Consider the following 13665-nt stretch of genomic DNA (forward strand, 5'->3'; position numbering starts at 1 on the left):
CAGCAGCCCGCGGGCGGGGCGGGCTGGCGCGCATGCGCCCGGCGGGCCGCCCGGCTCTATAATAAGCGGGAGGCAGACGGTGACGCGGGATGCAGCCGGCGCGCGGAGCCATGGCCAGTGAGTGGTGGGGGGCGCGCGGGCGCGGAGTGGCCGTTACTCCTCTGAGGCGCTCCTCCCCTCCCCCCCGGCCCGGTTCCAGCCGTTGGGGGCCGGCGTGAGCGGGCATCTGCCCATCAGATGGGGCTTCGGCCTCCCGCTGCGGTGGCAGCCCGTGAGAGGGGCCGCCGTGAGCCGCCCCCGCGGGGAGGCAGCCGAGGGCTGCGGGGAGCGGGCGGGCTGCGGCAGAGGCTGCCTGGCGTGCGCGCCGCTGCAGGGCTCTAATGGGCAGCTTACCGGGAGGCTTGATCTCAGCAAATCGGACTTGTTGAGCCGCTGATGTTTTCCAAGAAAAAAAAAAAAAAAACGCTCTTCTCAGACTTCAGCGTTACCAAAAATGAAGTAACGTTTTACTCCGATGTACTGTTAACCTGGTTGTGGTCTGCATTGCTGTAGATTTATCCTAAGAACTGTTATTAAAGAAGTTCTTGGAGGAGCTCAGGCCAGAAGGAGAGATGTTGTGCGTGTGCTGCGCTCTTAGACGTTTCTCTGTGCTTCTGTTACTCTTCCATCTCAACGTTTTAACACCAAACTTTCGGTACAACACATGACTGTAGTGAGGGAGCTTTAATTTTGCCCTTTTTACAAGCTATAAGCCTGAGGCACAGGGAGATTAAGATGAATGATTTTCTGAGGTTTCTCACACTGGTATTTAAATGGTGTTCCCTTGCTGTGGGAGGGAAGATAGTTAAAATTTTATCTAGTAGATGCTCTTTTGCTTTTCTGCAAAGTGAGTTTATGCTGAAGTATAAATCTTTAAGAGACTGATTTCTCTGAGCAAAAATGTATCCCTTGAATTATCAAAGGAAAAGATTTAGACAAACTACTACTATGGCTATCTAAATGGGATAGGAAGCTCACTACACTCGCATCTGTTTACAATCTCAGTAAAACTTTGTTTACTCACTAAGCCAAATACTCAGACAGTCTCATGTGAGTAGTGGCAAAATCACAAATTGATCATTTGCCTCACTTTAAAAAAAAATGAGCTACTTGGCTACTGGACTGAGAACTGAAGTACGGAGGAAAGACATTGCCTGACTGTTCCTGACCCAATCTAGTCTTCCTCGAGATCAGTTTTTGCTGCTTCCCTGACCACAGGGGCCATGCTGCTCACTGCTGCTCACTGCTTTATCCCATAGTCGCCTTTATATGACAGGAGTTTTCAGAAGAGAGATACTTTAAACCTAGGGTATTTTTCTTTATGAAGCCAGAAAATTTTTGTTTAAAAGCAGGCAGTTCTACCTGATGAGGGAAGTATTTTTCTGAAGCCCAAGGTGCTAGGAGATTCATGGAAGGTAGTCTCAGGGGTGTCCACAAAACTTGATTTGATCTCTCCAGGTCTTGTAATTCAAAGGCTCCTGCAAATATAAATCCTGTTTATTTGCAGTAGAGACAGTGTTGATAACACTTGCATGTTTGCATTGTCTAGAAACTGAATTGTAAAGAAATCATCAGTAAAGTCATTACCTCTATTGTTTGACGGCTCCTCATATCCATTTCCCAGGCCTGGTGTGACATGTGACAAATAAAAGCAAACCCTTCCCTTATTCGGGTGCTTTGGGGATTTTCTCAATCTTTTAGTTTGCTAGCAGCATTTGATGAGATGCAGCACTCATGAGGTGATGGGCACAACCAAGAGATACACTAACAAAACATGTAGCAAGTTGGGAAGGAAGAAGCAGGTCTAGATTGCTAGGGGCTTCCCTATCCTGTTTACCATTACACAGAACCTTACATGAAAGCTTGGACTGGATACTTCCTGGGCTAAGTGGAGTCTACCCTGTTACTAGCACCTGAACTGTGTGGTCTCTGAGCTGAGCCAAGTGATGATGTGTATGGTTCCCGTGTGGCAAGCCTAGTCTTGAATGTTTCCCCATGTTACGAGGCTGTTTCCAGAGTCATATACTGACTGAATAATGAGTTGGAAGTGGTAGATACATGCAAGATATATGTTGATATAGGCAAATTTATTTTGTTCAACACCTACTAATGAATTCAAATTTTGAAGTGTTTTACCTGGGGCATTTCACTGGTGTTTTGTTTCTTTTCTGTCATTAGACTTCCGTCTGGCACTCATTCAACTTCAGGTATCTGCTGTCAAATCAGATAACCTGCAACGAGCCTGCGGACTGGTAAAAGAAGCATCAGCAAAAGGAGCAAAAGTTGTGGCTCTACCTGTGAGTAAAGATGTTAAACTTTAAAATCCTATACCTCAGACCCTTGGAAACCTCTTTTTCCAGTGTTAATCATGAGTCTATATTCCTGTTTCTCTCTGGGTATGGTTGGATACTGTAACAGGCTCCAAAACAGAAAAAAAAGGGAATGAATGTGCCTTGTTATATCTAGTGGAATGCAGCAAGGAGACTTAATTGGCTGGAGCTAGCAGGTTGTCTTTTTTTCTGGACAAGATTCTGGTGAAGTTTGTGCTCGTTTAAATCCCAGGCAATTCCATCAACCCTGACTGGTTCGTTCTGAATCGCAAAAGTGAGACACTGGTCTGAATCTTTGCAGAAGCCTTCTGTGCTGGAATTTAGGAAAAGATGATTTTTTCAGCAAAAGAATGTCAATGTGAAAATGAAAGGAAACAGGCATCCAGTGTCTCTCTTTGCCACAGCCCTTTCAGATTAGGCAGCACATGAGAAACAGAAAGGACTTTCAGACATTTCCAGTAGGTTGTTTGTGGCAGAATTATCATCAAAACACCTTTCTTGTATGACATCCTTGTGTAGGAACATGATCTGCACTTAAAATTGCTGACCAATTCTGATCTACCTTTTGGACTTCACCCATGATTGCCTTGCTGAATTTTTACACGGTCTTGGCAATGAGGTGAGCTTCCCAGTGCAGCTGGGAGCTTTTTCTTTTCTTTCAGGGGGCGGGGACATGACGTTTGTTACCCCTGTGCCCTGAAGCATCTGACTCAGGAGTGCAAAGTTCACTACTGGGTGAACTTTAGGTGTGAATGCTTTGCACAAAGATTATTCTCCATCCTGCTGTCACAGGCCAAGTATTAAGCAAGCTTCCCTGGTGCTTTGTACCAACACAGGTCTGGTATTGCACATAGGACCTTTGATTATCCTGTCTGGGCCTCCTGCACTGAGATTGTCTGTTATTTGCTAGTTTTGTCATGTGTGCAAATGTTGATGTTTCTGGCCCTATTTAGTAGAGATATTAATCTTGCTAATGATACTTTATGCTTTTGAAGTAACTCCTCTCAAACAAGCTCAGGGTCTTTCACAGGCTTTGGGAAGGCAGATTTTTTATTGCCACAAGGAGGCAGGCATGAAATATTCTCTTCCCTCCCCTTATTTTTAAAGTCACCCTTCACAGAGACTTGCACTGAGTGTATACTGCAGAGGCATGTGGCAGTTTTCCTGTGACATGCTGACCTTGTACTAATTCTTTTCACATCTGAACCTGGAGACATGCGTTGGACAAAAACGATCTGTAATATTTACAGATAAAGAAATAACAGAACCTGTTTGACTGTAGAAACAAATTGAAAGAATTCAAAGATCTGTCCCTGCATTCTTCCCACTTTGGAGAGCGCAGGACTAGGAGATCTGTGCAGGCAGTGTGCAGTCATGTTCCGGCGTTATCTTACAGTACAGCCATGTACATGTTTTGCTGCCATCCACATTGCTGTTGCAGGTGGCAAGAAAAAGGTGAAGGCGGCTGGCATTGATTTCATTTTCCTGAAGTGCAGTCCAGCTTTCAAAAGCCCGAGAAACTCATTTGATAGCCTGCCGAGACCTCCTCTCTCGATCTTCCATCCACAAGTTCTGCCATGAATTAGCTGGTGCCTAACAGCTTTTTGTGCTTTGTGCATCTGTTTGTGCAAGTGTTTGTGCATGTGGCAAAAACTCATCCAGTTTTGGTTCAGATCTTCTCGTTCACAAGAATCTATTGTAGTTTTTAAGATGTTTGCTTGGACAGTCAAGCCATAAATGTTTATTGTGTTATTCCCAGCTTGATTTTTTTGTTTGTTTGTTTTTTTCCTAGTTAAAACTTCCAGTGAGCTGAAGTAACAACCAAGGCACATGCTTGGGCAGGGAATCAGTTCTCTAAGAGTAGGTGCTCTGTGCTATCTGATAGCCCATCTGTGGCCTCCAGCGTATTCCTTTAGGGGAGAAGTGGGGGGGTGGGGGTGTCTCACATCCATACAGAGTTGGCAGAGTTGGCAAATGTAATGCAGAGTGAATTCTGGATATCTTGGGCCTCTCAAATACCGCTAGCCACCTAGGTTAGGCATCTAAACCACTCTCTCAATCTTACTATCTAAAGATTACATGCCTCATTCTGAGGGATAGCAGATCTTTAATTAGACACTAAGACAGAAGACTCAGTTCAGCTGTGGGGAAATGGTATTTAAAGGATTGTTTTAGCAAAAGATCTTGAGAAATCCATGTTCTGAAAAGGTCCTTTGAAAAAATGAAGAAAATGCAGGCTATGGATGAGCACAAGAATTTCACAGTTTTGAGAGAATCTATTTAGCTTGTAAATTGTCAGATGAGCTAGGTGGGACTTGGTTCATTGCTCTGAGAAGATTCTGTGTAGTCTTGCTAAGCCTAGATTGATAAATATGCTTGCCTGATACTCCTAGCTCATGTTCTGTCCGGCACATGTTCACACCAACTCACCTACCACATTGTCCCCAATTGTTACATTCTCTGTTGTCTCTCTGATATTTGCAGAGTTGTTTAGTGAGCTCCTGTAAAGCTGAAGGTCATGTGAGAATGTTGCTAGAAGAGGAGTTTGAAAGGCCAAGTACACCTGCGTGCAGTGGTGTTATCAGATTTTAACTTAATTTCATTCTTTTTCCAATTCTAGGAATGTTTTAACTCTCCTTATGGAACCCAGTACTTCAAGGAATATGCAGAGAAGATCCCTGGAGACTCAACACAAAAGCTCTCAGAAGTTGCAAAGGAGTGTAGCATATATCTTGTTGGAGGTAGCTTATTCCTCATGACTATCTGCTTGAGGGGAAAAATGGGCAATGTCTATTTGTGCAGATGCATCAAAACTCCATAAATTACAGTGCAAAATTTTTGTTCTTGCCTTAATAAAGGGTCCATTCCAGAAGAGGATGGTGGAAAGCTGTATAATACATGTACTGTCTTTGGGCCTGATGGTGCTATGTTGGCCAAGCATAGGAAGGTAAGATGGCACAGTACTGTTATTAGAAGGTTTCTTACTAGTATGAATAGCATTTAGCAATGTTGCCCCAAAAATGATACTGTATTTTCTTTTTAGAAGGCACAAGTAACTTCATCTGTGCCTAAACATGATGTGTACAGTAGAATCTTGCAGTAATAGTAAGCAGTGTACTGTGGCTAATAAGTACAGGCAGTTTTTCTTTGGGACATGAAAATACCCTTTTTCAAAGGTGGTCATAGACTTGTTTTGGATAAAGATAATAGGGCACAGAAGGCTTAAGGGGTTTGTCCCACATGCTGGGAAATCTGTGATAAAGAGTAAATCCTGATCCACCTCAGCTTGCCTATATATGTTGGTCTAGGTCTGAAATCTAGTGCCACTTCAGTCGGGTCAGGATTTTTTCCTCAGATTCCCAATGGACTTAGCCCTTCTGTCATCATGAAGACTGCTCTTTACACATTTTTGTGAACTGTGTGTATAATTTCTGTAGCTGAGCTGTGCCTACTGTTTGTGGTAGATGGTTGCTTACTGTCTCCTTCCACCTGGATGTTGATTTCTGCCTACTATTCATAAATATAGAGTATAGTTTCTGTTAATCTGGCTTTGCATACAGGTATCATTCCTTAGGTGAACATCATCATGTTTGTTTCAAGATAAAATAAAAAAGAGAATGCAAGGTTACTTGGAACAAATGAGGTGGTGCAGAATAGCTCTGGGGTGTAGGTATTGATCTATTCTATCAATAGCATAGCAAAGTGCAGAATCAGTTAGATAGCGCTCTGAAATAGTATGTTGTCTTCCTTCTGTTGTACCACACCAGTCCACGCGCGCTGTACTTGCTGAATACATGTAGTACTGTATAAATAGGAAGTAATAATAATACTAAAACAGCTTCAGTATTAGGAAGTCCCACTCAGGAACAGGATTCTCCTTTGTAAGGGAGAGATAATGACTGCAAAGGCTAAAAGACATCTGCATAGCTGAAGTGATAGGAGCTACATGACTTTGTGAGGGTACTTTCTGGAGAAGTTTTGGAGGAATGGCACTCACACCTTGTAAGAGGAGTTATCATGTGCTTTAACGTACTGCACTTAAGATTATCCTGACAAGCTCAAGATATGTAATATGTAGCCTTTCTTTTTCAAAATTACTCATGAAATCAAGAAAGAAAGATAGCGATTTTGCAGGAATTCTTTCCCTGAAAATGTGAATGCATACAATAAGTAAGTTGTATATTTGCGCTGTTTTTACCGACTGTCTATTATTGCATGGGACAAGGACTGGGCATTGGTAAGCAACATAAACATTTGATATATGCATCACTTCTTAGTACACAGGGATTATATGTGATGTTTAAAAGGCCCAGTATTTTTTTTTTTCCAAATAACTTTAGACATTTAGGGAAGAAAACTGATTGTGAGATCTCCTAAAGATGATTTAAATCTTAGCAATGTTTAGTTGGGATCCTGGCAAGAGAGTAGTCTAGAGGAAGTCGACTAGGAAATACATGGGTCTAACAAACAGGCTCAAATATCAAGCAGAGAAATTGTTATTAATTGTTATTAATAACACTCTAATTACAGATTCATTTGTTTGACATTAATGTTCCCGGGAAGATACAGTTCAAAGAGTCTGAAACACTGAGTCCAGGGAATAGTTTCTCTATGTTTGATACTCGTGAGTATAAGACAAGCCTTCTCTTTAAGGAATGCTACCACAGTGATGCTACAGACAGTCTTGAAACAGTTCTTTTGGAGCTTTTCTTCCCCCACCCCCCAGGATTTTTAGATTGTTGGATTTATATTACGCATTTGACCACCATGGCCAATATAGTTTTTGTGATTGAAAAGGGACAGAAGAGCAGAAAAGGATGAAGCATGCATCATGGTGCTTCTGTTAACAAACAAGGTTTTGTTGATTTCTAATGGAGTAGTTAATGTATTTTTTTCTTTTTATAGAAATTACATGTGTAAACAGTGCTTATTCCTTTTGAAGCCATATTTGATATGTAGCAAACAGCTACACTAGCATGTTGTTTCATATGAAGCCGATTGATACAATAATGGAGACAATTAACTATAAACCCCCTTCCAACATTCTTGTATCAATCACATCAGATGATAAAAATGTAACACATCTACCTACCACTCTGTCTTCAGAAGTTATCATGCCCCGCTAGCTGAGCTTTCCCAAGATGCTCAGCTCAACGTGGTCACTTCCTCCTCCTTGTAACATACGCACTGTAAGAAAGCACATAATTGTGGTTTCTTTAGTTCATGCAGAGCAGTGAGTGGTCTCTCTTCTTTGCATATCACTGAAAAGCTTGCAGCTAAATAAGAGAGAAATACAACATTACACAAAGACCTCATATGACATTATTTTGTGAACATGCCCTTACAATGAATGAATTCTTACCTTCAAATAGCCAGTGCTTGCTGTAGATAAGGAAACATTTAAATATACCTTCTCTTGTTATTGTGACACATATTAATTAGCAGCTGGCATGATGGCTACAGGGAAACTTGTGATAACTTTTGTGTACTTCTGGCAGCAACATGACCGTTGTCTCTTGTGTTCTGAGAGCAGCGTACTGTAAAGTGGGCCTGGGCATCTGCTATGATATCAGATTTCCGGAGCTGGCTCAAATCTACGGACAGAAAGGTGAGGCTGGGTCACCTAACGAAGTAGAAGGCCAGCCCTAAGGCTTGAACTATACGAGGCTGTTTCAGGCTGGTACATACTGAGTAATCTATATGCATGATTGGGCACTGTAATATAACACAAATAATACAAAATGCAGCTTGTGCCTGAGACGTCATGATTCAAATGAGTATCTGCTCTCCTTGAGTAAGGTAGCGATCATTTCCTGCTATGCCTCTGCTGATGGAACGGTGGAGATGGACGAATTTCACATGGCCCCACACTTGACAATATATCACAGGGCTTTGCTGACATAAATAATCACCCGTACCATGCAAGGAGAAGCTAAATTTTCTTCCATTGTGGACACAAGTCAGGCACTAAACACTGAAAGAAAGCTTGCCTTGACGCCCAGTGTGAAGGGTTGGCTGTAGGGTAAACCATTTTCCCCTTTATGATGGTTGGGTTCTAACTTTCTTTTAACAAAGGTTGCCAGCTGCTGATATATCCAGGGGCTTTTAATCTGACAACAGGACCAGCTCACTGGGAACTACTACAAAGGGGACGGTAAGAACTAAGTTACCAGCTTATGCTCCTGTTCCATAGGGGGTTTTAGCATATAGAACTGAATTGTTCTTGTATTCCAGACCACATTATGCAGCATAAGTGATGCTGCAGGGTCACCCTGCTATCGGTGCTACACCATTCCTCAGGCCTTGCATGGGAAACCAAATTTAGCTGTCAGGGAGGAAAGCAGGAGATACTTTCCTTCACTCCTGTCAACCCCTTTGCCCACAGCTGTACCCTTACACGGACCTTTTCCCTGTAGTACTATGAGCCCCATTCACACACAAACTTCTAGGCAGAAGAGGCATGAGCCAGCAATAACCATTTAAGAACTGTTCTAACTAAAGACAAAAACAGACCCCGATACTCCTGAATGCAGGATTCTTTTCTTTTCAAATTTATTCATTTGGTCAGCTCAATCACCTTTGCTACATACTGAACAAATACGTAACTCATTCTAAGCCTAACTCTGGGGGCAGGTGCTAGAGACTTCTCTTTTCCAGGTTTGTTTTCTCTCTGACTAGCTCACCCCTTCAGCATGACTTCTTTCCCTTCTGCTTAGTTAAGTGGTGGTATAAAAAAGAGTCACTGACTTTTCTCTCTCCCCCATCTTTCTGTGAACACAGAGCTGTTGATAATCAAGTCTACATAGCTACGGCATCTCCTGCTAGAGATGAAAAAGCATCCTATGTTGCCTGGGGACACAGCACTGTAGTAAACCCATGGTGAGTTCAGAAAAATAATTTTCTCTTTGTTAAAAAGTGTTTTACTTGACACTGACATTTCAGTCTCACGTTTCCACCTACTCCTAAAAATGTCTTAAATTCTTGTAAAAAAGCACGCAGAACTTTTTTTTTTTAATGAAGTGCCCAACTTTCAGCATTTAATATAGGCCCTTGCTTCCTAAGTGGTTTTTCACATAGCAAAAGCAGCAGACAGATGCATTTCATGTTCTTAAGTGACAAAACCAGACAAGGGTGCAGTAAACCTGCATCTTCAAAATCATCCTTTTTTCTTACTTCTTTAGTTTTTTTTTCTTCTTCGTTAGCCAATAAAACTAGTTTAACAATATGCATTCTTGCTGGAAGCACAGAAGCTACTTTAGTAGCATTAAGTGTTAGTTAAGCTGCTGACCTTCTCAAATTATCCTGAAATTCCCTCCATTATATACTATGTACTGTGATAATTGTCTGTCCAGAACAGAACAATATTAAACTGTTCATACAAAACTGTTTAACTTCCTCAAAGAACAACCCTGCTTTGACACAAGAAAGAACAGGAACATCTTCAACCACAAGACACATTCTGACTTAAGCAGCAGTAACTTTCTCCTGTGCACCTGAGTGGCCCTGGGTAAAAGTAACAAAGTCATCAGTCAGTTATTTTACTTCCAAATAAATTATTCCTCTCATGTTACTCTTCTAGACAATTGCAAAGTAAGTAAGTAAAACATTTTTTAGCTATGTCTGGAGCTTTTAACTTCACATGATGATAGCAAGGATGTTGCTCCTGGTGGAGACTTGATAGTGTTTAGTAGCTCATGCAGAGTATAAAGTATACTCTTTCTGTTAATAGCCAGTAGGCTCTGAAATGGGAAAGATTTAGTCCTTACCCTATACGATTGTCCCTGCTGAAGATATTTCTTCCCCCTTAAGGTATATTCCATGGTCACATGCATTGGTTCTCAGATTTGGTTCATTCGTCTTGATCTTCAAAGCATACTTAAGCATGTATATGTCACATGAAAACTTGGAAGCTATTTCTATCATGCAAGAGTTAAGAATTGTGATGCTATTTTTAGGACAGCCCTGTCTCTGCAGCCCCAGAGCTCAAAGGGTAGACTTGCTCTTACACAAACAACAGCAACTGGAGTGCTGCTTTGATACCTCTGTGTTAATGCTCTGAACAAATGTGCTTAATTTTGCAGGGGTGAAGTCATAGCCAAAGCTGACACTGGAGAAACAGTTCTGTACACAGATATAGGTAAGCTGGTAGATCTTTTCATACTTTATTCCCCTCTTGAGTATAGGTCATGAGACTAAGAGAGCCGGGAGTCTTGGGCTTCTCTCTCCCCACCCAGGTACACATGATGCTGCATTCCCTTCCCTTCCCAATCGATGCGAGAGTAAAGCAAGAAAAGCAGCAGCAAGACCAGATTATTCCAGTCTCCTCCCTTGTAAGGAAGCTGCTACCTTAGGCGAGAGCAAAGTTCAGGCTTCATTCAGCCCTGGCTCCCTCATCGTGGTGACCAAGAGAAACATTCTCCATGAAAGCTTCTCCTTTCTGGCCTTGCTCAGAGCAAGTTGTGCACTTCCCAGTCCTTTTTGACTGTGTTCTAATAGCTATTTCTTTTCCCTCCAGATCTGAAGAAGCTTGCAGAAATCCGTCAACAAATCCCTATTTTGAGCCAGAAGCGTTATGATCTGTATGGTGTAGAGATGAAAAAGTGAAGCTGTATGATTGCGAAAGGCTCAGGTGGCACAATAGCTGCTGCCTTCATCTTCAGGATTCCTTCACTTGGTTGCTCCAGAGGCTACTGCTAAATGTGATAGCTAAAAAAAAAAAGGGGGGGGGGGCACTCTAGGTGGTATAATTCTAAAAATCAATTCAAATACAGCTTCTGAGCTGACTTTTATACCCCCCCCCTTTTTTTTTAAACAGTATTTACTAGCTAGGACAAAGATAGAGGTCAGATCATTTCAACTCCATTAATGTTGATGTTTAGGCATCACAATTTTAAGTATTGTTATCTCTTTTGTTTTCTAAGTTTCTGGGGCTTTTTTTTGTAGGAAGCAGAGATGGCAACCTTGTTATCTGTGGAAATTCTGTGAAGCCGGCTTTAGTATCTTGAATTTTTCAGTGAATTATCAAATAAACTAGAACCATAACTTTTCTACCTCTCTACTGCCTTAGTTGGACATACCTAAACAATCAGTTTAGAGTTATGTAAATGCCCAATTTCGAACTGGGCAAGCTTAAAATTTAACACACTAAGCAAGAGAGGCCAGATTCTGCTCTGTACTGCTTAATGACAATGCAAGAGGAAGCCAATAAGAACTATTACTATAGAGGAATCCATAACAGGCTTTGGTTCTTGTGCCTTCTCTATACAATATATCTATTAAAGTCTCCATGTTGCAATTCCTGTTAGTACTGATGTGCACTACCCTTTTGTTAAAGCAAAGGTGTAGTAACATGTAAATTAAAATAGAAACAAAAAAATACTACTTCCTTACTATCATGGCTGAATTGACTTTAATTCTGCACTCTTGACAGTCTTCAACTTAGAAAGCTGTGAGAGGAGCCAGTCAAAGAGTTCGAAAATTAATTGCACTAAGTCTTTCTGTCCTCAGTCTCACAGAAGACAGGTACTAGAGTTGCCGAATGTCTGAATACATTATCCCTGTCAAAGACTAAGGCCCATCAACTGTACATAAAAATCCTCCTTATTCCATTGCTTTTGCTGAAAAGACCAACTAATTGGTTATTAAGGATGGCTCTAAAATACTCAAACCCAGGCTAGCAGTTTTTAGAAGAGCTGTTTGCAAAGATGGAAGCCTTCTTAGTATTTCTACTTCCAGTCTAAAAAACCCTGAATTTGCAAATGGTAATTCTTTTTCCATGGGGGGGGGGGGGGGCCAGGAAGGGGGTGAAGCATGTACAACTACCCAGCCTCTGCCACAGGGCTTTTCGTTTTCCAGTAGCAAAAGTGATAAAGCAAGCCATAAGGCTAAAGGAGATTTCAAACTACCAAAAAAAAAAAAAAAAAAAAAAAAAAAAAAAAGGAGGTGGGCAGAGGGAGGTTTTTCTCTATCTAGCCTCCCTCAGTTTCCCCCAAACCACCTTACCTTTTTCTTCATGTTTGTCCACCATCCTCCTCCTACAGTTTTTGTCTTGATGTAGTTCTTTGATGTTCTTTCGACTTCTCTGGAATGAGCTACATGTGGCCCTTAGCAGCCCCAGCCACCTTTATGGAAATCAATGATTAAATTAAGCCAAACACTAAGGATTCCTTCCCCTCCAAGGACAGGTCACATTATTCTACTTTCAGTGGCAGATCTCTTCCAGCAAGCTTTTTGTATCTGTGCTTTCACTGCATTTCATTATACAGACTGTAGTGGAACTCTAAGAAAGAGGCCACAGCATATAAGGTGAAATGAAAATTTATTAGTTGAAAAATAAATATAAAAAATTAACAATTCACCATCTGAGTCAGGTCTCCTGCATTATATTGGTGCCTGCCACATACTCAACAATCAGCATCAGTGTCTGCCATCACTGGGCTCCAACTTCTAAATCACAGCAGGTATTGTAGATCCGTATTTCTGAATTACTGCATCTGGCTCCTCTTCCCAGCCCTACGCCCCCCCCCCCCCCCACTAGTTCAACATGCAGAAACTAAACACTGTCTTTGGAGGATTAAAGAAGTGCAGGATTCTCAAGAGCTGACCACTCCTTAAATTTTGACAATGTAAAGTGCAGGCTGCACAGACAAAATGAGAGTCCACACACACGCACAGACCATCCTCCCTTGGGATTCCAGAGGGGCGAGAACGCATGACAATTTGACATGGGCCTCTTTGCTGAATGAAGTTAAGAGGTGACACATATTCAGTCCAGTTCAGTGCTGTCAAGACAGTTTTCAACCAAGCACCTTGTTTTAGCAGGGCTTTTTAAGTGTCTCCGGTAAGCTCAACTCTCAGAAGGGATACAAATGCTCTGGTATTTTTTTTTATTTCTTTCTCCCAATGAAAAAGTATATAATCAATCCTTGGCTAGATAACAGTTGAAGCAATAGCTACTCAATTTTTATATTGGCAGAAGACAGGCACTTTAAGTAACCATATTATACATATGCATCAACATTCTATAAATATAGAAAACTACCCAGTAATCACCCTGAAATAATTCCAGAAGTTCACCCTGCAAAAGTTTAAGTCCTTTTCAAAGGCAATGCAGAAAATACAGTAATGCCTGCTGTATCTGGATTCAGCAGGAATGTTATTACCAGCACAGCTGGGGAGCCTGGTCAAAGCTGTAGCTAAACTGGCTCAACTGCTCTTAGTATTTCCAGAATAAATTACAGTACAACTCCTTGGTCAGCGTTAGGTAAAGAGGGACCTTTCATCTGCAATTAGATCT

General features: G+C 41.6%; 1 protein-coding gene across 2 annotated transcripts; it reads left to right on the top strand.

Moving 5' to 3' along the window:
- Position 1: 1 nt before the first annotated feature.
- Positions 2-11417, top strand: NIT2 (nitrilase family member 2). Of its 2 annotated transcripts, none has more exons than XM_064521060.1 (10): positions 2-117; positions 2218-2336; positions 4990-5110; positions 5228-5316; positions 6900-6993; positions 7903-7977; positions 8445-8523; positions 9150-9248; positions 10451-10506; positions 10604-10878. In XM_064521060.1, exons 1-10 carry the CDS (start codon positions 90-92, stop codon positions 10849-10851), a joined length of 1008 nt encoding a protein of 335 aa, XP_064377130.1. In that variant the 5' UTR covers positions 2-89; the 3' UTR covers positions 10852-10878. The 2 variants fall into 2 exon arrangements, with proteins under 2 accessions (XP_064377130.1, XP_025968129.2); XM_026112344.2 differs by lacking the exon at positions 10604-10878 and adding an exon at positions 10885-11417 and having other exon boundaries at positions 3-117.
- Positions 11418-13665: the final 2248 nt, after the last annotated feature.

Source organism: Dromaius novaehollandiae, chromosome 1, assembly GCF_036370855.1.
Source record: "Dromaius novaehollandiae isolate bDroNov1 chromosome 1, bDroNov1.hap1, whole genome shotgun sequence".
Classification (NCBI taxonomy): domain Eukaryota; kingdom Metazoa; phylum Chordata; class Aves; order Casuariiformes; family Dromaiidae; genus Dromaius; species Dromaius novaehollandiae.

Coding starts and splice junctions, on each gene's coding strand:
- NIT2 (XM_064521060.1), top strand. CDS start 90: ATGCAGCCGGCGCGCGGAGCCATGGCCA. Junction 7,978..8,444: donor TCAAATCTACGGACAGAAAG/GTGAGGCTGGGT, acceptor CTTTTAACAAAG/GTTGCCAGCTGCTGATATAT. Junction 10,507..10,603: donor AGTTCTGTACACAGATATAG/GTAAGCTGGTAG, acceptor CTCCCCACCCAG/GTACACATGATGCTGCATTC.